The sequence below is a fragment of the Hypanus sabinus genome, chromosome 8, assembly GCF_030144855.1.
Source record: "Hypanus sabinus isolate sHypSab1 chromosome 8, sHypSab1.hap1, whole genome shotgun sequence".
In the NCBI taxonomy this organism is placed as follows: domain Eukaryota; kingdom Metazoa; phylum Chordata; class Chondrichthyes; order Myliobatiformes; family Dasyatidae; genus Hypanus; species Hypanus sabinus.
Window position 1 is genome coordinate 123,901,012 of NC_082713.1, and position 27,932 is coordinate 123,928,943.

At 40.7% G+C, this 27,932-nt stretch overlaps 1 protein-coding gene across 12 annotated transcripts in view; it reads right to left on the minus strand.

The window, feature by feature from the left end:
* Nucleotides 1–12,765: 12,765 nt before the first annotated feature.
* Nucleotides 12,766–27,932, minus strand: part of cnot4b (CCR4-NOT transcription complex, subunit 4b) — a 178,079-nt gene continuing 162,912 nt past the window's right edge. For all 12 annotated transcript variants that reach the window (XM_059977763.1, XM_059977759.1, XM_059977756.1 and 9 more), the window contains one exon: nt 12,766–13,652. In XM_059977763.1, the coding sequence (XP_059833746.1) occupies nt 13,357–13,652 (296 nt within the window). In that variant the 3' untranslated portion in view covers nt 12,766–13,356. The remainder of the gene's footprint in view (nt 13,653–27,932) is intronic.

Sequence of the window (27,932 nt, forward strand, 5' to 3'; positions counted from 1 at the left end):
ATAAGACATGGGAGCAGAATTAGGCCATTCAGCCCATTGAATCTGCTGTGCATTTTGATTGTGGATGATATCTTTTCCATCTAAGCCCCATCCTCCTGCCTTCTCCCTGTAAGCTTTTACATCCTTCCTAATTAAGCACTTAGCAACGTCTGCTTTAAAAATACCCAATGACTTGGATTCCTCAGGCATCTATGGCACTGAATTCCACAGATTCACCTCCCTCTGGCTAAAGGAATTCCTCCTCATCTCTGTTCGAAAGTGATGTCCTTCTATTCTGAGACTATGGTTCTAGATTCTCCCACTATAGGAAACATCTTCTTTATCCTCTTTCAATATTTGATGGGTTTCAATGATGTCCCTCCTTATTCTTCTAAACACCAATGAGAACAGGCCCAGAACAATCAGACAATCCTCACACATTAACCCTTTCATTGCCGGGATCATTCTTGGCAACCTTCTCTGGATCCTCCAATGCCAGCACAGCTTTTCTTAGATATGGGATACAAAACAGCTGATAGTACTCCAACGTGATCTGATCAATGCCTTATAAAGCTTAGCATTTATAATTTTGCTTTTATATTCCAGTCATCTCAAAACGAATGTTAACATTGCACTTGCCTTCCTTTCTACTGACTCAACCTCAAAGTTAATCTTCAGAGAATCCTGCACTAGGACTCTTAGATCAATTGGCACTTCAGATTCCTGAATTCACTGCCCATTTAGAAATTAGTCTACACAACAGTCTACTGGTCAGTTGTGATACACACAGATTCAGTGACTTACTCTGTATTGTGTTTGGTATGGAGTCCAGAAGACTGTAGTGTGCCCACAGTTTAGATGAGATTTTGTTCCTCAGGTGTACCTTTGGGCCATATTGTAACAGTGCAGGATGCCACAGGCTGGCTGACCGGGGTGGGGGGTGGGGTGGGGTGTTGCTGGATGAAGAATTAGAGTAGTGGCAATTGGGGCTAATGGTCAGAATCAGAAGCAAGTTTATTATCACTAACTTATATAGTGTGAAATGTGTTGCAACAACAGTACAATGCAAAGACATAAAATTACTATAAAATGTGTGACAAATCAAAATAGTGCAAAAAATAAATAGGGATAGTCAATGGCAGAAACCCTCCTGCAGGCATCTCAAGGCACTGGAGAGGTACTGCATGCTATCTTTGTGAAATCCGTTGAGCCTGCCGGCACAATTAGCAAATCAGCTCTGAGGCAGGATTATTGTCACCGACATACAATATGAAATTTGATGTTTTCTGGCAGCAGAATTAAAGTCAGTGTCCTCTCCTAGACCAAGCTGAGCAGTGGCTGGAGCCCAAATATTACCTCCCTGGCAAATGGCGCTGGAATCCATCAGGTTCCAAAACAGACCTTGGCGATTTGCTGCTAAGACTCCTAACTTTTCCTGATCCATTTGAACTTGTGCAGATACCTACTGCACTTTTCACCTCAATCACGGATCGGGGAGAAAGGCTTAAAGGGAGATCACTGGGCAACTCATTCAAAGCTGTTAAGTACTATGCTTAAATCACAATTTCAGGATGGATAAGGGGGGGGGGGTAGTGGATGTAGTATATTGAGGGTGCTTTGTTTTCCCAAAAAGTAAAACAGGTGCTACAGAAAAGGTTGTTATACAAGATTAAGCTGGGAATTCTGGAGGTGGGGAATGTAACCCCAGTATAAAGGTGGTCAGATGAGCAGAAATTGCTCCACCCAAGATGATGACTGCCTGGAATTTACTTCTTCAGAGGGCAGTAGATGTCCCCTTGTTAAATGTGTTCAATGCTAATGCAATTGTTTGAAACAACTTCCCAGAAATGACCCTATGAAGCTATCTTTGAATTGAACATGGCATCAGATAACATTTAACTAAAGCTCACAATCTTGATTGAGTCTCTCCTTAAAAGGCAACCATGTTCTCATAGCATCAGTCCAGACCACATCACCTCCAAGTGCTCAGATCTACTCCTTTAAAGTCTGGGACATTCTTTTAAAGTTTTTAAAGGAGTTGATCTGAATCCCTTTCTAGGTTCACAATAAACATTCAATCTTTCTTTGGCCCATTAGGGCACCTGCTGTCCAAAGGTTCTAATGTCCTGGTGTCTTAATGTTCTCCCTCATGTCCTTGACATTGTAGAGCTCCTTTATCCTCAATGTTCTTTAGCTAGCCTAAGGGTGGCTGCATCACTGTCTGGTATGGTGTGGGGGGGCGGTGGTGTTAATGCACAGGGTTGAAGTAAGCTGCAGAGTTGTAGACTTAGTCAGCTCCATCATGGGCACTGGTCTCCATAGTATCCAGGACATCTTCAAGGAGCGATGCCTTAAAAAGGCAGCGTCGATCATTAAGGACCTCCATCACCCTCTTCTCACTGTTACCATCAGGGAAGGAGGTACAGAAGCTTGAAGGCACACACTCAATGATTCAGAAACAGTTTCTTCCCCTCTACCATCTGATTTCTGAATGGACATTAAATCCATGAACACTATATCATCATTTCTTTTATTTCTATCTTTTTGCACTACTTATTTAACTATTTTATACACATATTTTATACTGCAATTCAGTTTTTTATATTATGTAGAAAAAAACTGTACAAAACATTGTACTGCTGCTACAAAGTTAACAAATTTCACAATGTCTGCCAGTGATATTAAACCTGATTCTGATCATCGAGGCTGCCTGGGATTACACGAAGAGACAGAAGCAAGCAAGGCAGCTGAAGTCTGCAGAAAAACTGTGGCAAGTTCTCCAAGATGCTTGGAATAATGTACCAGTCAATTTTATTATAAAACCGCATAACAGTGTACCTAAGAGAATTGAGGCAGGTTTAAAGGCAAAGGGTGGTCACGCCAAATGTTGATTTGGTTTTTTTTTTGACTGTTTACTTGCTCTTAATAGTAATTTTTTTAATATTTAGAAACTCATTTCATAATTTTTGAAAGCATCTTTGCCTTTCACAACTTTTTACATATGCCTAAGACTTTTGCACAGTACTGTAGTTTTTCCAACTTATAGCAATTTTTATGCCCTGTACTATAATGCTGCCATGAAGCAACAAACTTCATGACATATGTCAGTGACAATAAACATGATTCTGATTTTGAAGAGATGATGCCGGGGACAGGATTCAAGGAAACCTAGAAATTAATGCAGGAAAGAAGTACGTAATGATCAGGGTGAAAGCAAGGGCTAAATGGGAAGGAAAGAGGATGTTTACACTGACCAGTGTTAGCCAAGAGCCTTTTTGGGTCCTGTCCAAGATGGTTGACAAGATGTCATGCTGTCCCATCCCTGCAGCCACACAGAAGGTGCACATTGAACAGTCTTCCAAATTACATCCTGTCAGGTCCTTGTCATGGGGATCTCATCTCCATATATCTACTGGTGAACACTAGACCCCACTGATTTCCCAGGAGCCCTACTTCCTGCTCATTTAAAATTCTCAACACGTCTGTTCCTCACGACAGATTGTGAAGCTAACTCGGAGCAATAAGAGCTATTTTAAGATCTGTATGTTTGAAACTACCTTGGTCTCCTTTTGAAACCTCTCTTCAAATGTTTTTTTCTTACCCCAATCATCTCCTCAAATTTAAAAATTCAGCATTTCTTCCTTGGAAACAAGCTGCACGCGATAGCAGGCTTACGATCGGTTGGAATTTACTGCTGACTGATCCTTAAAGCTGATTTCTTGGTCTTGGGGAGTGACAGAGGAAGCTTCCAGAATGTTGCCAGAGTCATAGATCCTTTGAGAGATCAATCATGGAAACAGATCCTTTGGCCTATTGAGTTCACACTGAGCATCAATCACCCATTTGTAGCAATCCCACACAAATCCCACTTTTTAAAAAAAATTCTCCCCACATTCTCTTCAACTATCCCAAGATTCTACCACTCATCTCCACACTAGGGGTTGTTTACAATGGCAAATTAGCCTAATAATCCACACATCTGTGGGATGTGAGAAGAAACTGATGCACACAGGGAGAACATGCAAAACTCCACACTGACAGCCCCAACGGTCAGGATCGAATCTGGGTTTCTGTTACTGTAAAGCAGTTACTCTATCACCTGCTTTCTCCTCTCATCTCAAATCTACGCCTTCCCGTTTTAGACTTGCCTGCCCTGGGAAAGCCACCTTTCATTATTTTATACACCTCTGTAACTCGGTCTCCTGCACTCTGGGAAAAACAAACCCATCCAATCCCTCTACCTTTAACTCAATCCCTTCAGTCCTAGCGACAGCATTGGTAGTCTTTTCTGCACTCTTTCCAACCTAATGACCATAAGAGATAGAAACAGAGTGAGGCCATTTGGCCTATTGAATCAGCTCTGCCATTTAGTCATGGGTGATTGCCTTCTTTCCATGCCTCTTAACCATTTTACCAATCAGAAACCTATTAATCTCAGCCTTAAATGTACCAAAAGACATGGCCTCTGCCTCTTTCTGTGGCAACAAATTTAACAGGTTCACCACCCTCTGACTGAAGAAGTTCCTTCTCATCTCAGTTTTGAAGGGATGTCCCTTTATTCTGAGGCTGTATCCTCAGATCCTTGACTCTCCCACTGATGGAAACGTCTTCTCCATACTCACTCTGTCCAGGACCTTTAGTATTCGGTAGATTTCAATGAGATCCTCTCACTATCTTGAACTCCATCGAGTACCCAGAGACATTAAGCTCTCCTCAGGCATTAAGCCTTTCACTCCCAGGATCCTTCCTGTGAAGCTCTTCAGGGCCAGCACATCCCTTCTTAGATGTGGGTCTACAATTCCAAATGTGAGCTGAACAATGCCATATAAAGCCTCAGGAGCACATCCTCGCTTTTATGAATGTAAACCTTCATTTGCTAACCTTACCTTTAACTAGACCTAGATGTTGTTTTTAGGGAATCCTGAACAAGTCCCTTTGTACATTCAACTTCTGAATTACAGCAGCTCCTCACTCAGAAAATAGCTTACACCTTTATTCCTCCTATCAAACCTATAACTTAGGAGATGATGGCGCCTAACAGCGACTCGCTTGCTTGCATCTTCAGAAACAGCTTTATTTCTATCTTTAATATCTCTATTTTTCCCTTTCAGGGTTCTTTTGAAGATCCTGGAGTTACACGCTGACTTCAGTTCTTTGCAGGAATGAGACCTGCTCTGAGGGTCTCACAACTGGCCGATTCGATATACCGAGGAGACAGCCTAGAAGAAAGATTGGAGCAACTGGGCTTGTATACACTGGAATTTAGAAGGATGAAAGGGGATCTGATTGAAGCATATAAGATTATTAAGGGATTGGACATGCTAGAGGCAGAAAACATGCTCCCGATATTGGGGGAGTCCAGAACCAGAGGCCACAGTTTAAGAATAAGGGGTAGGCCATTTAGAACGGAGTTGAGGAAAAACTTTTTCACTCAGAGAGTTGTGGATTTATGGAATGCTCTGCCTCAGAAGGCAGTGGAGGCCAATTCTTTGGATGCTTTCAAGAAAGAGTTAGATAGAGCTCTTAAAGATTGCAGAGTCCAGGGATATGGGGAGAAGGCAGGAACGGATTACCGATTGTGGATGATCAGCCATGATCACATTGAATGGCGGTGCTGTCTCGAAGGGCCAAATGGCCTACTCCTGCACTTATTGTCTATTAAGGCTACTGTAGTGCGCCTTCAGGGTTCTGGCAGAATTGAGGTAATTGTCTCCACAGGAATCTGGTGTGTCATGGGAGATGGAAGATCGAAAGCAGCGAGCTGGCTGTGTACCCAGAGACCTGAGTTTTTTAGGCACAGAGCTCGGAAAAAGCAATGCATTGGACTTTTAACATTGTAAATGTCTCCCTGCTCACTATGAAACAGGGACACCTCTTTTTCCCTTATTAGGGAGAAAGAGAGCCTGTGGTATGTTGAATTACCGGGTGAACAAGTAGTCTTTGGGGGCACTGCAAGTCTGGGTCTATATTGATGCTTGCTGCACGCTTGCGTGTTCAGTGGGGAGCGCTGATGCTTTTTTTGCTGTTGTAATGGGGGGATCGTTGCTTTGCTGCTGTTTACGTGTGGGAGGGAGGAGCTGGGGGGGCTTTGGGGTTCTAACATTTAACTGTCATTCTCTGTTTTCATGGATGGTTGTGAAGAAAAAGTATTTCGGGATATATATTGTTTACATTTCTCTGACATTAAATGTACCTTTGAAATCTTTCCCTACACTGTATTCCATCTGCCACTACTTTGCCCACTTTCCCAACCTGTCCAAGCCCTTCTGCACACTCCTTGTTTCTGTAACACAAACTGCTCCTTCACCTATCTGTAAACCATCTGCAGACTTTGCCAGATTGCTACCAGTTCCTCCACCCAGATCATTAATGTATAATGAGAAAAGTTGTGGTGCCTAACACTGATCCTTGTGGAACTCCTCTAGTTACTGGTAGCCATCCTGTAAAGAAACCATCTGTCACTTCCCTGTTCTCCATTACTATTTCTCCACCATTCAATGTCCCTCCTACTTCTCTTTTACCTTCATGCGTCTACCAAAAAAAAACCTTTTGTAATCTTTTATATTATTTGCTGGCTTACCCTCATATTTCATCTTCTCCTCCCTTACAGTATTTTTAACTCCCTTTACAGTATTTGGCTAGTAACTGCATCCAATTCCTCTGGATTCCCCTTAATCTTTGCCAAATGGTGTACCTTCTTGTCCTATCCCTGACTTCTCCTGTCAGCCACAGCTGCCCCATCCTTCCTTTAGTGTGCTTCTTTGTCCTTGGCACAAAATTCTGCTATGCCTCCCAAATGATGTCCAGAAACCTCTGTCCCTGCCACTTCACTGTCATCCCTGTTAGAGTCCCCTTCCAATCAGCTCTGGCTAGCTCCCCTCTTGGCCTCTGTAGACACCTTTACTGAACTGTAATAGTCTTACATCAGATGTCAGCTCTCTTCCTTAAACTGTAAGCTGAATTCTATAATACTATGGTCACTCTCTCCCGAGTCACTATCTTAAACAACCTGATTCACACCAGTGACTCTACTTCATTAGGAGCTTGGTATATCACTAAAGTCTCTTGCACATTTCAGCAGATGTACAGTGGAGAACATTCTGACTGGTTGCATCAGTCTGGTATTGAGGCTGTAATGGACAGGACCACAAGACTCTACAAGGTTGTAGACAGTCAGTCCTATCATGGGCACTCTCCCCACCATGAAGGACATCATCAAGAGGCAGTACCCCAAGAAAACGGCATCTACCATTAAGGATTCTTCATCCAGAACATGTCCTCTTCTCATTACTACCATCAGGGAGGAAGCACATAAGTCTGAAGATCCACACTCAACATTTTAGGAACAGCCTTTTCTCCATCCACCATCAGATTTCTGAACGGTCTGTGAGCCTATGAACATGATCTTACTTTTTCCTTTTTTTGAACTGTTTATTTACTTTTAAAGTGATTTTTATGCATTGCACTGTATTGCTGCTGCAAAATAACATATTTCACATCATACTGTGTGTCAGTGATTATAAACCTGGTTTTGATTCCACACCTTTGAGTTACATTCTTAGTGCTCTTCTCTGAGGAATACCAGGTTATTGCTAGATCCCAAAAGAAAGCATATGAAATAACTTCTAGAGCAGTTTGTAATGAGCCCACAAGCCAAAGGGCAGTTCTGGATTGGATGTTGTGTATTGAACCAGATTTGATTAAGTAGCCTAAGGCAAAGGAACGCTTAGGAGGCAGTGATAATGATAGAATTCATCCTACAATTTGAGGAGGAGAAGCTGAAGTCAGATCTATTAGTAGTAGAGTAAAGGGAATTACAGAGGCATGAGAGAGGAGCTGGCCCAAAGCTGATTGGAAGCAGACACCATCAGGGATGATGGCAGAATAGCAATAGCTGGAGTTTCTAGGCCAATTGAGTAGGCACAAGATAGATGTATCCTAAAGATAAAGTAGTATTCTAAAGGGAGGATGAGGCAACCATGGCTGACAAGTTAAGTCAAAGATGGCATAAAAGCAAAGGAGAGGGTTTATAATATAGCAAAAATTAGTGGGAAGTTAGAAGACTGGGAAGATTATAATATCCAATGGAAGACAACTAGGAAAGCCATGAAGAAAGAGAAGATGAAATATGAAGGAAAGCTAACTAATAATATTAATTAGGGCATCAAAAGTTTTTTCCCAGATATATAAAGAGTAAAAGAGGGGCAAGAGTGGATACCAGACAGCTGGAAAATGATGCTGGAGAGGTAGTAATGGGGTACAAAGAAATGGCAGATGAACAGTAAGAGTTTTGTCAGTCTTCACTGTGGAAAAAAGTAGCAGTGTCAGAAATTTGAATAGAAGTGAGTGTAGTTGCTAATACTAAGGAGGTGGTGTTTGGGAAGCTGAAAGGTCTGAAGGACCAGATAGACTACACCACAGGCTATTGAAAGAGGTAGCTTAAGAGGCTGTGGAAGCATTAATAATGATCTTTCAAGAATCATCAGATTCAGGAATGGTTCTGGAGGAATGGAAAACTGCAAATGTTACTCTGCTCTTTAAGAAGAGAAACAAAATAAAGGAGGCTAGCTAGCCTGACTTCAGTGATTGGTTGTAGTCCATTATTAAGGATGAGGGTTCAGGGTACTTGGGAGGTGTACAATAAAATAGACCAAAGTCAGCATGGTTTCATTAAGGGGAACCTTGTCTGACAAATCTGTTGGAATTCTTTGAGGAAATAACAGGCAGAATAGACAAAGGAGAGTTGGTGGATGCAGTTTACCTGGATTTTCTGAAGGCCTTTAACAAGGTGCTGCACATAAGGCTAATTAACAAGATGAAAGTCCATGGTAACATAGGGAGATACTAGCATGGATAGAGGATTGGATGACGGGCAGGGAGTAAATAATGGGAATAAAGGGGGCCTTTTCTGCTTGGCTGCCAGTGACGTGTTTTTTGCAGGGTTTGGAATTGCGACAGCTTCTTTTCACATTATATGTCAATGATTTAGATGATGGAATTAATGGCTTTGTGGCCAAGGTTGTAGACAATATAAAGTTAGATGCAAGGGCAGAAAGTGTTGAGGAAGCAGGAAGTCCCCAGGACTTAGACAGATTGGGAGAATGGACAAAGTGGCAGATGGAATATAGTGTAGGGAAATGTATGGTCATGCACACTGGTAGAAGGAATAAATCCACGGACTATTTTCTAAATGGAAAGGAAATTCAAAACTCAAGAGGTGTGAAGAAACGTGGGAGTCCTTGTGCATCTCTAAATCCCAAAAAGGTTGACTTGCAGGTTGAGCTGGTGTTGGGAAGGAAAAATGCAATGTTAGCATTCATTTTGAGAGGACTAGATTTAAAAGCAAGGATATAATGCTGAGGTTTTATAAGGCATTGGTCAGACCGCACTTAAGAGTATTGTGAGCACTTCTGGGCCCATTATCTAAGAAAACACGTGCTGGCATTGCAGAGGACCAGAGGAAGTTCATGAGAACTTATGGAATTTGTTGCCACATACAGCTGTGGAGGCCCGATCTTTGAGGGTGTTTAAGGAGGAGATAGATTGATATCTAATTAGTCAGGGTATCAAGGAATATGGAGAAAGAGCCGGGAATTGGAACTAGGTGGGAGAATAGTTTAGTTCATAGTAGAATGGAGTGGCGGAGCAGACTTGATGGGCCGAATGGCTTACCTCTGCTCCTTTGTCTTGTGAGAATTATTCCAGGAATGAAACATATGAGGAGCATTTGATGGGTCCTCACTGAATGAGGGGAAATCTCATTGAAGCCAATTGGATATTGAAAGGTCTAGATAGAGTGGATGCACATAGCATGTTCCAGTGATGGGAGTCTAGAACCAGAGGGTACAACTTGAAAGTACAAGGTCTACCCATTAAAGCAGGGAAGGAATTTTCTTAGCCAGAAGGTGGTGAATTTGTGAAACTCATTGTCACAGACAGCTTTGGAGGTCAAGTCATTAGATATATTTAAAGTGGAGGTTGATAGGTTTTTGATTAGTAAAAGCATCAAAGGTTATCAGAAGGCAGAGGAACAGGGTTGATAGAGAAAGTGTATGATCAAATAGCAAAGCAGACATAGTGGGCTGAATGGCCTCATCCTGCTCCTATGTCTTATGCTCTATGGTCCCAAGTTACCTCAGAACCTACTGGAGTGGAAGCAAGTCATCCTCAATGCTGAGGAACTACTAAGAAGCTGTGAAGTTGACAAGCTGAATATACCAAGCAGCTGCAGGTAACACAGAGCCCAGCATGCCTGCTTGAAACAAGCTCCTTCCTAGACAAAGCTTAGACCAAATTCAGGATGAAAGATGACATGCAGGGGGCAGTCACACCGATGAACATGCACAGCAGGAGGGAGATCAGTGTACGGAGAAATATGTATGTATGGTGTGCACGCCTACGGATGTAGTTGTGTGCATTTGGATGTGATGTGTGCCGTGTTAGTGTGCGTGTATGTGCAGCATGTGTGCATTGTGAGAGGGCATATGGAGGGCAGGAACAGACTTCCCTTTCATGTGCAGATGGTTTAACTGTGCAGACACCATCGGGGCCCTATACATCAGATGCTAATGCTACAGATCGCCTTTGGCACAGAGCCAGCAATCTAGAGGGTAAATTAATAAGAACAAGACAGGGTGCTGAAGTTTGGGAGCCGTTTCCCCTTGTGCACCTTTTTTAAACCACCTGACATGGCTATTGGCCTTTCAGGTTGCCTTTACGGAATGGATCTAGTTGAGCACTAAGTGTCCGGGGGAGGGGCAATTGAAGAGCTGATGGCATAAGGCAGCACAGTAATGAGGCTGGGTCTGTTTTACTGGCATGTGACTGATTTTATATTAAGCTGGCACCCAAAGGATCAGTAACCTACCTTGTGTTGATGTTTGAAGAAAGGTACCTGATAGCGCAGCCTATCTATGTGACAGTCCAGTTACTCTGTTGTTCAATTTCCCCACACATCTCCCAGCCCTCATGAACACGCCAGTCCACGGCCTCCATTTCTGCCATGATAATGTCACCTTCAGGTTGGAGAAAAAACCTCATATTCCATCCAGGTAGCCTCCAACCCGATGGCATGAACATTGATTTCTCCAGCTTATGGTAATTTGTTTCCCTTCCCCTCCTTCCGTTTCTCCCATGATCCACTCCTCTCTCCTAGTCAGATTCTTCCTTCTCTAGCCCTTTGCAGTTTCCACTTAACATCTCCTAGTTCATTTACCCTCACTCACCAGGCTTCACCTATCACCTTCCAGCTTGACCTTCACTCCCCCCCCCCCCCCCCCATTCTGGCTTCTTCCCCCTTCCTTTCCAGTCCTGATTAAGGGTCTCAGCCCGTAACATCAACTTTTTATTCTTATTTTTATTTTATTTTTATTACCCAAAAATGCTACCTGGCCTGCTGAGTTCTCCAGCAATTTGTGGGTGCCGCTCTGGATTTCCAGCATCTGCAGAATCTTGTATGTTTATAGTTTACATTTACAACAGGTTTAGTAAAGTTGTTGTGGAATAGTACATCACAGAAACAGGCCTTTCAGTCCACAAGGATCAACTACCATCCATTTACACTAATTCTATTTTTTCTCCCCATGTCCCTATTAGCTCTCCCCTGATTCTACTAGACAAATTAGAGGCAATGTAAGGAGTCCAGTTAACCTATCAACTCAATGCCTTTGGGATGTGGGAAGAAATAGCATAGAGTGGGTCATGGGAACATGCAGGTAGAGCTCAAAGTCAGGGTAAAACCCAGGTTTCTGGGGCTGCAACACAGCAATTTGATGAGCTGCACCACCCTCTATTGCATACGGCCCTCAGGAGTTTGTTAATCATTCCAGGCAGACGATCAATATTAATGTTCAGTGGGAGATGGGGTTAGGAAATAATGTGTGCTTAATATTAAATGGCATTGATGAGAGGTAAACTGTACTTCCCTGTGTGCTCATTGGGTCTTTAAGAACCTGGTTAAAAATTGCAAGCAGTGTTTGAATTAGTATTCATTCAGCATATTCATCAGCAGTCCTTGGGTGTTAAATTAATATTTGCAGTATTTATAACCTCAGAAGCACAGCAATTGGTTAACATTTGTACTGGCTTACTGGGAGTTGGTTAACATGCACAGATGATCGCAGAGTTGGTCAACACTCTCAGAGGTGGCTCCAGCGCTTCAGTTAATCTCCACTGTGCTCAGCCATTAATACTTTTTGAGATCGTGGGCAGTGGTGAATCTTTTCCTTGGGGGTTTAATTATGATCAGTGGTTCAAAGGCTTTAAATTCACACCAGGTTCCAGAAAGTTTGCATCCAGAGGAGTTTTTTTGATAGTTGGTTAGTATTCACAGCCAGAGCAGTTTAATGTATCCCCAGGTCTTGCATTATAGGTTTGATACTGTACAAAACATTCAACTTCCCAGAGGTTAATTATATTGTTCATCTATGCTTAACCCCAGACAATGCTACATTAATTTGTCATTGAGGCTGTAGATGAATGCAAGAATAGACTTACAGATCCAATGGAGCTGAGTCAAGTATTTTTTTTTATTTAAGATTTAGTCTTGAATCTTAAGAGGTACATTTTTAGTTTTAGCGTCAAGGTTAACCACACTCTTCAAATACTGCATGTCCAGAACCTACAGATTACTTGAAGCGGCAGGCGGAGTTTCAACAAGTTGTGCGCCTGATGAATGAAGTGACTCCTAACGCAGTGCCATCTCAGAGTTCCCTTTCCAGTGGATTTCAAATGCCAAGAGAGACAGACACAGAAAGACAGATAAAGAAATGAGTATATACCACTCTGTTCAGCAGTTCTTTTATTGTTGTCTAGGTATTAAATTTGTGAATGCTTTTTTAAAACATTTCTCGTATTATTTAAGCTAAAGTCAAAATTTTAAAAAAATCAAATGGTTTTAGTCAACTCATCCACTCCTCAGCTACATGCCCATTTAATCACTAATCAAAATGCTTATCCAACATGCCGTTCTCCTGCAGACCGTGAACTCAAAAGCACTGTCAATTATGTGGGAAGCATCAATTTTGTGACTGACGCTTCAGTTGGTCTTACTGTGCAGCTTTCAACATTACTATGCGGCAATTATTATTGCACGAGATACAAGCATGGTGAGCCAAAGGGCTTCCATTAGTGCTGAACTGATCAATGGTTCAAGATGGGTTTTGAGAACTGGTTACTGGTCAGCAGGAGTCACTGCAGCCCACCTAAGGGTGGGGGGGGGAAAGCATGCTGTCAAGAGGCTGGTGAGCAGAAAAAAAAATTCTCCCGGTAATTCTAATGTAACCTGCGATCGCATTGTGTCTGGCACTGATCAGGAACTGAGATTATGTGTAGTGAAGGAGAGAAAGAAAGGAGAAGAGGGGAGTAAATCAGTTTTTCTTAGTGACGATCCAATGCAGAGCTCTGTAGAAGATCTGTGGGGGTTTTGTTGGGAGGTCTGAAGGTTGTCTGGAAACCTGGAGGTGGAGAGTGGAAGTTGCTTGGGTTGGAGGGTGCTGGGTAAGGGGCCCAGCCAGCTCTGTGTGAGGGAATCTGTGTGTTGAAGGGATTACTGTGCCCTGTCTGTGCTGTTGTGGGGCCATCTACTTCTGTCAGTGTCTGGAGCGACTTCAGCCAGTGTGGAGGGTTGTCATCTTGCAGAGTATCTAAACTGTTCCCTGTGGACGCTGGGACACCTGCAGAGAGAGAAAATATGTTAATGTTGCTTTTTATCATACATTAGTAGAATCATACAGCACAGCCTCTTTGAAAGACGTATCAATTTGGGTCTTATCATTGTAATCTTGTCAAATCATTTCCTCAAATATATTAGATTCTCATTTGAAAGTGGCTATTGAATCAGCTTTCACCTTCCTTTCAGGCGGTGCATTGCAGGAACTTCTGATATCTTTATACATCGCCCAAGTTGAACCATTAGTCTCAATTTGGGGGCAGCTTCAACTTCAAACCAAATTTTTACAATCAGTAAAAGAAACACAAAACCCTGTTTGAAATACCTTGATTCACTATTGCCCTCTTGTTTACTGGCTCTTGGTTGACCAAGAAGTCATGTAACTGCTCAGACCAGGAAGGTTTCAAACTCAAATTCAAGATCGAGTCAGGAGCAATTAGAAAATTGCAAAGGTTGAAAACTCCATTTTGTTTAGAAGCAAGGTGGCTAACATCAGAAACTCTACCCCAACTCTGCACTGAGTTGAAGGGAAGCTGAGTAATTCAGAACTTGGAATTACCTGATGACAAACCTGATGTGTACAAGTTGAACACTGGACAAGACTTCAGCAGATGAAGTTTGAGCTCATGACCAAACAGGTTTAGATTGAGAAACATTATGATTCAGTTTGGCCTTGATTATTGAACATGTACAGTGTTGGATCAGGCCCTTCAGTCACGATGTTCTGACCAACTGATTATGTTAAACTAAGAATCCTTTCTGTCAACACAATATCCATAATTCTTCTATTTTCTGCATATTCATATGCCTATCTATATCTCCATGGTTTTAGCCCCCACGACCACTCTTGGCAATTTATTGAACTGTTTAAAAAAAACTGTTGTGGCAGATTGCCTTTAAACTTATCCGCTCTTACCTTAAACACATACCCTCTGATGTCAGCATTTCAACTCTGAGAAAAAATGATTCCAGCTATCTATTCTTCACAATCTTATAGACCTCCATCAGATCTCCCAACAGCTTCTGGCACTCCAGAGAAAATAAATCAAGTTTGTCCAGTCTCTTTATAGCACAAGCCCTCTAATCCAGACAGAATCCTGGTAAACATTTTCTGTACTTTGCATATTCTTCTTACAATGGAGGTGACCAGAACTGTACCCAATACTCCAGATATGGCCAAACAAGAGCTTTATAAAGCTGCAACATAACTTCTTGATTCAAACTAAATTTCTTGAGTAACGAAAGCAAGTGTCTCATATGCTTTCTTTACTACCCTATCTGGTGTAGCTACCTTCAGGGAGCTATGGACTTGGGCCCCATGAACACTATTGGAGGGAGTGATAACTCAAACCGGATTCAATATAAGTATTGCAACAATTCCAAGCTAATTATAGGGCCAGAAATACAGACTGGGTAATATTCTCATTTAGCTAAAATATGTGTGTTTTAATTATCCACAAGGGAAAGAAATGATGAAAAGGAAATCAAGAACAGAATCCTCATTGAGTCAGTGAATATCAGGAGCAGTGTGTTCTCCTGATATCAGGTTGATATTTGCTCCTGAACCAGAATACCGAGCTGATGAAAGCTCAGATGCAATATGGCTCCTATATTTTGCTACAACAAAACCCAAAAGTGATAAAATCCTTCGCACATTTGAGTAATTCCTTTTGTACCCATGATGTTTCACTGTCCTCGACAGCAGTCACATAGGTTTCACACAATGCGTTTAAGCTACACAGTGCTCAACTCAAAACATCCCCAGTTCTACAAATTCACTTACAAAAGATACAACTGTGCCATATGCTTCTATAATGCAGCCACTGGGTTCAGTGTATTGTTAATTATTTATGGAAGCATTGCACATCAAAAATCCTATACTGATTAGTGCATTCAAATGTTATGGAGAGACAGCCCATAAATGGGGTTACATTGCAAAAGACAGTCACCAAATTTATTATATAGCCCTCACTAAATCTCAAGGCTGCGTTCTCCATTGCCATAGTTGACAGCTTCAGAGGAAATTGTCACATTCTTCTACTCTCCTATTCAATGAAACAACTCAACATGCTTGGAGAGGCAAAAAGGAACAGTGAGCCATTTATCATTCTGCTGTGCCTTTTTAACAATATATACAGTTTAAGTGAACACAGTAGTAAAATTTTACATACCCATTATACTCCACTGAAATCCTAGTGGCAGCACAATGAAATAATAGGAAAGGAAATTTATTAAAAGACTATCTATCGCCTGAAGGTTACTCATCGATTGGAAATGAGTTTCCAGACATCTAATTCTGTAGATTATTGCTATCATTCCATGATTCTGTTTACTAACAGCCAAAGGATGGAACTCAGTTGAAGGCATCAAGCCAGCAGGGGAGTCTGAATTTCATCAGCTCCTACAGACTGATTTATGGATAGGGGGTGGCACGTTATTCCTTCGGAGGAAGATTTTGCATCCTTCTACTGTTGTATTTGTTAAAAATGACTTCTGAAAGAGGTACTGCTGGTGACTAATGAAACAGCAGATCAAATAAATTACAGCACTTTATTAAACCATTGTTAACAATCTGTCACTACTAATATTTTATAAACCCAGAAACCAACATTATGCAAGCAGAGTTTGGAGAACCTAGAGTGAAAACTTAACTTGTCACCTCTTGCTTCTTACTGACAAGCAACCACTCTTTCACCCCAACCACTTTCTGCTTACTTTGGCTGAGTTAGTTGAATGGATGAAAGCATTCTTTCCCATCTTGCTTTGGGATTCCACTCAAAGTACAAGCTTGCACTTGAAATGACAAGGCTGATATGTCCAAGGACAGGTATCACCTGACTTCCACATTTCTTTGCAAAGGACTCTGATCAGTAATCACTCAGCTATTTTTTCACCACGTTATGGAAGCTTTTGAATGGATGCAGAGATTTACCAGGTTGCTGCCTGGATTAGAAGATGACAGGCCACTTAGAGGTGTATAAGGTAATAAGTATAGATAGAGCAGACAGCAAATGCCTTTTTCCCTAGGGACACAATGGTTGATACAAGAGGGCATACTTTTAAAGTGCTTGGAGGAAAGTATAAGGAGGGGGAATGTCAGAGGTAGTTTATTTTTTAAACACAGAGTGGCAAGTGCTTGGAAACACTGCCAGGGTGGTGGTAGATACATTAGGAACACTTAAAGGACTCTTATACAGGCATATGGATGAAAGAAAAATGGAGGGTTATGTGGGAGAGAAGGGAAAGTTTGGCACAACATTGAGGGCTTAAGGGTCAGCAGTATACTGTAATGCCCTATGTTCTACATTTCCTCCAAACACTGCAAACAATCAAAATCCTTGTTCCTTATTTGACCCTCCTTCACAACTTCATACAACCCCATCAACACAACCATCTATTGCTCTCTCTCGTGTTTATCTACCTTCCTGATAAGTCCACCCAATTTCAACTTCATGTAGTCTGAGTTCCACTTTCCATCCCCAATTCAGTGATTTCAGGAGAAACAATTCTGTCAATTCAATTTTGACTACCGTATATTTATTACCTTAGCTTATGCCTCCTACAAAAGTGGAAAAATCTCCATATCTTCCCCATCTAACAATAATCTAAAACTCCATTATGCCACCTAACATTTTCTCCTTTCCAAGAGCATGGAACACCAACATATTGAATTTTGTGCTGAGTGATGAATGTTTATACCACTCACCTGAAAAACTGTATTTTCAACATTATCTCATATCATATTCAATGCTCCACTGCTTTGCAACTCTAAATTCGCTAAGTTTCTTAGCAAGCTCAAGGTGACTTTGCTTTTCATCCAAAATAAAATGTGTTATTCTGTGAGCCTTTTCATACCTGAAAATGACATTAACCTTCATTGCTGCTAAAAGATTTTGTGTACTTGTACTTCTAAGATCCTCTACTTTTGCTCCAGGTACTTGTTTTCCAAAGCACTTGTGTGGCGAACATTATTCTGACTAAAATGTTCTCTTTAGCTACACTGATATTTATTTGTTATTTGTTCACCAATTCAGTGGGTTTAAATATCCTCTTGAACTTGGCTGTGGTGTCTCCTCTCAGCTACATACCACCCACTTTATCAGCAAGCAGTATCAGCAATATTTTCCTTACGATACCATGGATTAAATCCATACTATTAAAGACTCCACCTTATCCATTGCCACCCGTTTCTTGCTTTTAAAATACATCTTGAACATGGCAAAACTGCTCACACAAATACTACACCTGTAGTTATTATACAGAAAACTATATAAAAACTTTCAGCCTGGCAGTTTTGTGCTGCTCCAGTGGCAAGCATTTTCTTTCATCTGGTATCAACTTATCCTATATTCCTGCTGTACTTATCCAGCTTCCCCACAAGTACATCTGTTACTTACCTTACCCAAGATACCCTTGAATTCCTTATCTGATTTATTTTTGACTCATAGTTATGACCTCTTAGTTTGACTCTCATAGTTAGGATCCAAGCCTTCAATGCATTCTTCTGAATTAACCAATCTGAATAGCACTATAGATAGCATTCAATCCAAAACTCTTCACACTTCACCAATAACACTAATACATTTGTCTACCTTATATTCCAACCTCCTTTTATACTATTTGATTAAAAGGCCCAGTATTAAAAAAGCAAAAAAAAAACACAGGAATTATTTTGGAAACAATGTCTTTCAAAGCCTCATCAACAAGGATACTGAAAGAAAGGCAGTAATTTATACCACTACCAGAAAATATTTGGTGCCGTTCCAACTTGTTGTAATATACAGTTGCAAGAAAAAGTTTGTGAATCCTCTGCAATTACCTGTTCTTCCACATTACTCACTCTTAAAATGTGGTCTGATCTTCAACTAAGTCACAATAACAGATAAATATAATCTGCCTAAACTAACACAAAACTGTACTTTTCATATCTTTATTGAACATATTGTTTAATCATACACAGTTCAGGCTGGAAAAAGTATGTGAACCCATGTATTTAATAATTAGTAGAACCTCATTTAGCAGAAATACTCTCCATCAAATGGTTTTTGCAGCTGCTAATCAGACTTGCACAATGGCGAGGACGAATGTTAGACCATTCCTCCAAACAAAGCTGTTTCAGTTCATCAATATTTCTGGGACACCTTGCACGAACCTCTGGATCATGCCACAGCATCTCACTTGGGTTAAGGTCTAGACTCTTACTTGACCATTCCCAAACATGATTTTTTTTCTTTTAAAACCATTCTGCTGTTGATTTACTCATGTCTTATTGCATCATCCAACTTCTGTTATGCTTCAGGTGATGGACTGCTACCCTGACATTCTCCTCTAAAATGTCGTGAGACAATTTTTAATTTGTTGTTCCCTCAATGACTGCAAGCTGCCCGGGTCCTGAGGCAGCAAAACAGCCCCAAACGATGATGCTCCTTCCACCACGCTTCACAGCTTGCATGAGATTTTGGTGTTGATGTGCAGTGCCCTTTTTCTTCCAAACATAGCAGTGCGTATTTCTGCTAAAAAGTTCTATTTTTGTCATCCATCCTCAGAACATTGGAGAGCAGTAGTTTCCTCCGTGGTGTCCTTCCATGAACACCATGTTTGTACAGTGTTTTTCTTATAGTGGACACACGAATGGTGGACACATGAACAGGGACTTTAGTAAATTCTACAGATCTCTGCAGGCTTTTTGCAGTTACCCTTGGGTTCTTTTTCACCTCCTTCAGCACTGCATGTTGTGCTATTGGTGCATTCTTTCCAGGATATCCACTCCTAGGGAGAGCACCAACAGTATTGAGTTTCCTCCATTTGTAGACAATTTCTCTTACCGTGGACTGTTGAACACTCAGGGCCTTAGGAATGCTCTTGCCGCTTTTCCAGTTATAACTCTTCTTCTGAGGTCCTCTGAAAGTTGTTTTGATTGAGGTATGGTGTACATCAGGCATGGGCAAACTACGGCCCGTGGGCCATATGCGGCCCGTTAAGCTTTTTAATCCGGCCCGCAGAACTTGATGAAATTATATTAATAAACCTTGCTAACGTTTTTCCCTGCAATTCTGGCGTTTTCCCAATAGATGACGCACTGTATATGCATTTGTGGCGACCCATTTCCTGGCACATCCGAACCGGCTCACAATTAGCCAGAGTTCCGGCTAAGGGAGATAGCCTGCGGGGATTTGCGAGCACAGAGCTTTGGAGCCTCTGCGCGGGGGGGGGGGGGGGGGGGGGCAGGTTGAGGGAGGCTTAGAAGTGAGGCTGGGGATTTCAAAAAAAGTTTTTTTTCTTCGACTGCAGTTACCGAGTCCATGTCGTAATTTTAGCGCTGCATGTAGCACACCGCTACACATTGACCTTTGTTGAGGTGCAGCGTATACTCCACATTTGCGCTTTACTCTTTGTTCGGCTCGACTTATTTGTGTGAACAGGTGTTCAGCGTCATGAACATCAACAAAACCAGCCACAGATCCAAGTTAACTCACCAACACCTCAGATCCATCCTGAGAATCGCCACAACAAAACTAAATCCAGACTTTGATGCGCTGGCTAAAAAGGGAGACCAACAACACTGTTCCCACTGAAATTAAAAATAAGTTTCTTTGTTGTGTTATGTAAAAAATGCATTTGAAAATATTTTTTTCAATAAGCCTTACATGTTACATGTCATTTCTGTTAAGTGATGGACATGAGTAGTGCGCAGGTGCACGTACGTTCTCAAAATAAAAAATGCGCTCCAGATCAAATAACGCGCTCCGCATACTGGCTGGTCGTTGTTGAGTTTTGGCACAGGGGACAATTGAATAAGAAGGAGCAGGACAAGTAGACCTGCATCTCCTACCGTCTTTGAAATAAAGACAGTCAGGAGGAGAGTGATGATGATAATATCTTGAAGGATAACAGAATTTTCAGTGCTTTAAAATAATAACTGTTACTATTTAAAAAAAGCTGTATTTTATTCATTTAATTTTCAGTGTTTTAAAAGTCATTTCAATAAATAGCTAAATACCATGGGACTTCAAAGACAGATATTTTGTTGTAATGCATTTGTTCATTTTCAATTGAAATTAAAGCACATGTTTTCTACATATCCCATGATATTTTATTTTCTCTTATGAGGTGTATTACCAAAACACTCCGTCCATCTGCTCCTGGTCTGGCCCCCCTGTCAAATTTTAGAACCCTTTGTGGCCCACAAGTCAAAAAGTTTGCCCACCCTTGGTGTACATAAACAGATCTTTCTTGAGAAGAGCAGGCTCTGTCAGTAACCTGACTTTAGTGTAATATATACATCTCCAATCTCATCTCATTGATTGGAACACTTGACTCCAAATAGCTTTTTATAGAAAGCATTAACCCAGAGGTTCAGGTACTTTTTTGAACCGAGACTAAGTGTTTAAATGGTGTACTTAGTATTGACAAGTAGTACAATTGTTTCTGTGTTATTAGTTTAGGCAGATGGTGACTTAGATGAAGATCAGACTACATTTTATGAGTAATTAACGTAGAAAACCAGATAATTGCAAAGGGTTCACAAACATTTTCTTGCAACTGTTGTTCAAAAAGATATGCTTTTATAAAGAAACACATACACACATTTTGTGTGTTCTTCTGAATTTCAAGCATTTACAGAATCTCTCATGTTAATGCTTTCATATAGTGCAATCTAAGGATGCATCAAAATAGTTTACAACCACGGGAGAACTTTGAAGTTCTTTTTATACTTTTGATCTTTTTATACTGATCCAAGACATCACATCTTACAAATGAGGCCTCAGCCTGAGCTCTGCACTGCAGTCTCCATTTTAATTCCAGTGCCTCAGTGAGTTTTGAACCCTCAACCTTGGCACTTTAGATGGGAACTTACAGCGCCAGCAATTGGTGCTTGATTCCTGCCACTGAGCATGAAATGGAATTCAAGGTTCAGAATCTGAAAGAGATATACAAGATCATGAGGGGCTCACAGTGTGAAGGCATATAGCCTTTTTCCTCAGGGAGGGTGGCACTTAAGAAAAAACAGGAGATCAGAAGCGAGAGATTTAAAAAGATGCATCAAGGGCAGTTTTTCCAAGCAAAGATTAGGTTGTATTTGGAATGAGCTACCAAAATTAGTAGTTGAGGCGGGCACATTAACAATAATTAAAAGCCGTCTAGATTAGCGTATGGATGGGAGAGGGTTAGATGGCAATGGGTTGAACACACGCAGGGCAACACAGTCACCTCGGACAAATTAGGCTGAAAGGCACATTTCCACTCTGAATGACTCCAAGGCTTAAATAGGTGATAAGAAAGAATAAAGGTAAAACTTATTAAGTGTGCTCATCCAGGAGTATGACCAGGGAGAAAGATGAAGTTTGTGGCTAGAGCAGGGGTGGGCAAACTTTTTGACTTGTGGGCCACAAAGGGTTCTAAAATTTGACAGGGGGGCCGGACCAGGAGCAGATGGACGGAGTGTTTTGGTAATACACCTCATAAGAGAAAATAAAATATCATGGGATATGTAGAAAACATGTGCTTTAATTTCAATTGAAAATGAACAAATGCATTACAACAAAATATCTGTCTTTGAAGTCCCATGGTATTTAGCTATTTATTGAAATGACTTTTAAAACACTGAAAATTAAATGAATAAAATACAGCTTTTTTTAAATAGTAACAGTTATTATTTTAAAGCACTGAAAATTCTGTTATCCTTCAAGATATTATCATCATCACTCTCCTCCTGACTGTCTTTATTTCAAAGACGGTAGGAGATGCAGGTCTACTTGTCCTGCTCCTTCTTATTCAATTGTCCCCTGTGCCAAAACTCAACAACGACCAGCCAGTATGCGGAGCGCGTTATTTGATCTGGAGCGCATTTTTTATTTTGAGAACGTACGTGCACCTGCGCACTACTCATGTCCATCACTTAACAGAAATGACATGTAACATGTAAGGCTTATTGAAAAAAATATTTTCAAATGCATTTTTTACATAACACAATGAAGAAACTTATTTTTAATTTCAGTGGGAACAGTGTTGTTGGTCTCCCTTTTTAGCCAGCGCATCAAATTCTGGATTTAGTTTTGTTGTGGCGATTCTCAGGATGGATCTGAGGTGTTGGTCAGTTAACTTGGATCTGTGGCTGGCTTTGTTGATGTTCATGACGCTGAACGCCTGTTCACACAAATAGGTCGAGCCGAACAAAGAGTAAAGTGCAAATGTGGAGTAATACGCTGCACCTCAACAAAGGTCAATGTGTAGCGGTGTGCTACACGCAGCGCTAAAATTACGACACGGAGTCGGTAACTGCAGTCGAAGAAAAAAAACATTATTCGAAATCCCCAGCCTCACTTTTAAGCCTCCCTCAACCTGCCCCCCTGCGCAGAGGCTCCAAAGCTCTGTGCTCGCAAATCCCCGCAGGCTATCTCCCTTCGCCGGAACGCTGGCTAATTGTGAGCCGGTTCGGATGTGCCAGGAAATGGGTCGCCACAAATGTATATAGAGTGCGTCATCTATTGGGAAAACGCCAGAATTGCGGGGAAAAAACGTTAACAAGGTTTATTAATATAATTTCATCAAGTTCTGCGGGCCGGATTAAAAAGCTTAACGGGCCGCAAATGGCCCGCGGGCTGTAGTTTGCCCATGCCTGGGCTAGAGTAATGAGTTACCTTTTTGGTCACTACAACAGTCAATTGAAAGACACACTTGATGCAATGGCAGAAGTTTGGGAAAAGCCAACACATAAACTTCATTAAACCAAAATCATGAGTTTGTATTGGAAGGGTTGGCTGTCATGATATTATCTTAGAATTCTGGCACACTTTCCAATAAAAAAATAACATCTTTAAACCCACATTAACTATCAGGATATAAGGAATTTGTTTTTACTGAATTTCTGAATTGTTAGGTGAAGTAAAATGAAGGGAATACTGCAATCAAACCATTCCTGCAATAAATATCAGAATATTTCCACCCTCATTTGCTTCAAACAAGTGGGATAAACCTGAAACTAAGTGAGTGCCTTATATTAAGTTATATTTAAGTTCAGTTTGATTTTATGGAGAGACCACAGCAAACAACAGTTTAGACAAAAGGCAGGCAGCCAGTCCCCATATACAGGGCTAATAAGGCAGATAAGCTTTAACCTGCTACACAGGTTGTGAGCACCAGTGTAGACCATAGACAATGCCGGATATAATCTTCTCCAGTGTTCAAATGCATACATTACAAATTGACAATGGAACCATAACTCAGTGCCCACTCCACAATTATTATAACGGCTCTTCCTGACAAATGGCTTTAATTACTGCAATGTCGAGAGGGATGGAGCCGATTCTGATATTCTAAAAAAGAAAGGGAAGAAGTTCCTCTTGGGTGATGGCACAAAACAGATTATAACACTATACAAAACAAGCTGATAGCTGAATTTTGAACATTGTGCATAATTAGCCAAAGTTTCATGGAAATAGTTAAGGTTAAAAAAACCCAGTTACTGTCTAAATGAGTAAATGAAATACAGAACAAATCAGAACACTATCAGTACTGCTATACATAATATAAATTATGAATATTATATTCATCAGAGAAATTCATCCAGTATATGCTGCCGTGTTATTTTTGACTGACTGTAAATGAACAAAATCAGCGCAGACACCAGTGGACTACCTTCTTACAATGCTTTCACTGATTCCATTATCCAAACTCTCATTTTCTTTGTAGCATTCAAGATGATTGTTGATAGCTTCAAATTCTTCATAGTTCCCAAAGTATTGAAACCTTAAGTTTTACTCCATACTGTTTCTGGCATTTCCAAGTCTGAATGCTTGAAACCAGTGTGCAAAACAGTTCCAACTGGACTTACTGCTTATCAGTGAAAAAACCCACTCCTTTTTGAACACACACGCAAGTGATGCTATTTAGAAACTGTTTGCTCTAAGTATGGTGTAGTGTTTAACAACCACACAAATGCATGTGACTGATGATCGTTAGAAACTGTTCGTCAGTTTCCTGTCCCAATTAAGTGGAATAGGGCCCCAAACTAACAAAAAGAATCCAGGCTATTTTCTCGATTAGTTTTTGTTCTTTAAGAGTCACCCCAAGTAAGTGGTTGTCTTGATTAATCAATGGCCCAATTAACTGAAACTGCATTTAGAAGGAAACCAAAGTAAAGCAAGTAGAAAGGAGAATGATCTGAGGCTGACCAAATGCAAGCGAAGCATTTAGCACACCAGATTAGACTTTTCACTGAGTTTGGCAAATAATGCATTAGTAATAGTGGCTGTAAAGGAAGAGCCATGTAGATTGGCCCTCAGGCCTTGCTACATTAACATTCAAAACACAATTCCTTTGGAGTGTTCTAATAGTTTAATGCCAGACTATTTCTTCTCACTCACGACTATTGATCTTGCCTTTCCTGTTTAACAGTTCAACCCTAGAAACTGATCATTATGAAAACTTGAATAACCATACCTCAATATTGCTTTCTTATCTCTATCCTCTAAGATGCAAAAGTGACAAACAAATCAATGATTAAATAAAAGTTAAGTAAATTTATTATCAAAGTACATATATGTCACCATATAGAACTCTGAGATTCATTCTCTTTTGGGCATGTACAGTAACTCCAAGAAACATAGAATCAAAGACACACCCAAAAGGACAGAGAAACAACCAAGGTGCAAAAGACAAAAATAGAAAATACAAAAGAAGCAATAATAATAAATAAGCAATAAATACTGAGAACATGAGATGAAGAGTCCTTGAAATTGAGTCCATAGGTTTTGGGAACAGTTTAGTGGGGCAAACAAAGTTATCCCCTCTGATTCAAAAGTCTGAAGGGTAATAGCTGATTCTGAACATAGGGGTCTGGGTCCTGAAGCTCCCACACCTTCTTTCTGGTAGCCTGGATGGTGGGGGTCCTTGATGATGGATACTACTTTTCTGTGACATGCAGTATGTGCTCAATCTGCACAACTGATGCAGTAGCCATTATGTTTATACAACAAGTGGTTGGTAGGCCAACAGTGGAAGTGTTTAGAATAGCTATTTTAATAATTAGGCACTTCAGGGAAGAGCAAGCATCAATGACTCAGTTATAAATTTACTCAATTGCAAACTGAACTGCAGAGATTAGTAGAGTCAGGTAGTGATTTCCACTCAGTCGAAGGCAGAGCAGATGTTAATTTGATTGTACACTTAGGAGGGGAGGAGGCAAGAGGAGAACAGAGTGAAATGATATTGATTACTACAATCTACACTGACCTGACTTACCAACCAGCCAAGCATTCAATACCACAAAAAGAACAGTAACATAAAATATGAGAATCACCATGCTCACCTGGCATCCGTGTTTTTGAAATAATTTACTTTGATGTGTTCAAGTTTTAAAAATGAACAGGCCCAAGTATCTTTTCTTCCACCTACCCTACCACCTACCTAAATTCATTCAAGGGTACAGTGGTAGGCAAAGCAGATGATGGCCCATTTCAACTCCTGTCCAACTCCCCTGCCAGGGTAGGATAGAAATGAAGACTGCCTGTGAGTGCCCCTGAGAAGATTGAATGAGCTCTCTTCCATTCAATTCAAACTTTCCCCAAATGATTATACCTACAGTATTCAAGTTTGGGGTAGCATTCCAGAGATTTTAAAGTTAACAATTTAGATTATAAACAGCTCAATAATGGATTAGCAGTGCTTCCCAGATGACTAGAAACTTGGCTGCTTATGAATGTATTTGGGAAAATATCACCTTCCTAATTGTTACTACCAGACCGCCACAATATCAACTGTTCACCGAGGTTCAAAGTTCGATTTATTATCAAAGTACATACATGTCACCATCTACAACCTTGAGATTTATTTTCTTGTGGGGATACTCAATAGACCTTTAGAATAATGACCTTAAAAGAACCCATGAAAGACCACCCAACTTGGGTGGTCAATAAGAAGACAAACTGTGCAAATACAAAAAGGAAATAATAATAATAAATAAGCAATAAACATTGAGAACATGAGATGAAGGGTCCTTGAAAATGAGTCCATCGGTTGTGGAAACATTTCAGTGATGGGGCAAGTGAAGTTGAGTTATCGCCTTTGATTCAAGGGCCTGATGATTGCTACTAAACTTGGCAGTGTGGGTCCTGAGGCTCCTGTAATTTCTTCCTGATGGCAGCAGTGAGAAGAGAGCTTGCCCTGGGTGGTGGGGGTCCCTGATGATGAATGCTGCTTTGCTGTGACAGCATCGTATATAGATGTGCTCAATGGTGGGGAGGGCTTTAGCCATGATGATATCCACTACTTTTTGTAGGATTTTCGGTTCAAGGGCATCAGTGTTTCCACGCCAGGTTGTGATGTAGATAGTCCATATACTCTCCACAGCACATCTATAGATGTGTAGAAAAATATGATGTGTAGAGAAGCTGTGGAGAAAAATGGCAGGAGACAGCCTCTTTGTATGCTTGAAGATTCCGGATGTCACTGATTTCAAAAGCACTGCCAAACACCTCTTAACACCATTGCCTTACAATTCAAATATTTGCAGAAAATGTTATGTTCCTTACCCTCAGAGGAAATGTGGCAGATCCCAAATGTCATCTGTCACCTCAGTTAAAGAAAGACAAGAAACACAAGCAAACTCAGAAAGAGATTCAAAATCTTTAAAATCTACAAAAACAGAAAATATTTGCTTTATCACTGAAGAAAAGTTTCAAAGTAATGTGTAGATCAACCAAAACAGCACTTTGCAGTGAACTGTAAGAATATGCTTTACAGAACATGGTTATCAAGTATTTTACGTTATTTTAGGCTGTTCATACAGTACACCGAACTCCATTCACTAAGCCTTTTTCTTTCAGCATTCCTTTGGCCAGAATGTATAAAATTTAAAATATTGCTAAGACACCAGTAGTTTCACTTATTTGAAGTCCAAGTAATGTGACAGTAATCTTAACTGAAATCATGGCAGAGAAGAATTGCACACTAACGACCAAATCTGTGGATCACATTTGGTTCTCATGAACACAATGATCAGCACAATGCATAAACTTGAAAGTGAAAAAATTTGGCTGTAGACTCGAGGGTATTGGAAAAGGTATCAGATATTTACTGAAAGGAGTTCCAGTTATAGAAATGAAGGATAAGCCAAATTTCCAGACCAGTCATCTTTCAAAAAAGAAATTCATTAATGCAGCATCTTTCACAAGCTCAAGCAGTCCGAATCACTTAAGTATATCCACTCCTCTTGATATAGAAAATATTGCAGGCAATTTGCATAAAGATCCCACACAGAGCAATGAGATAAACATCTGAAAAT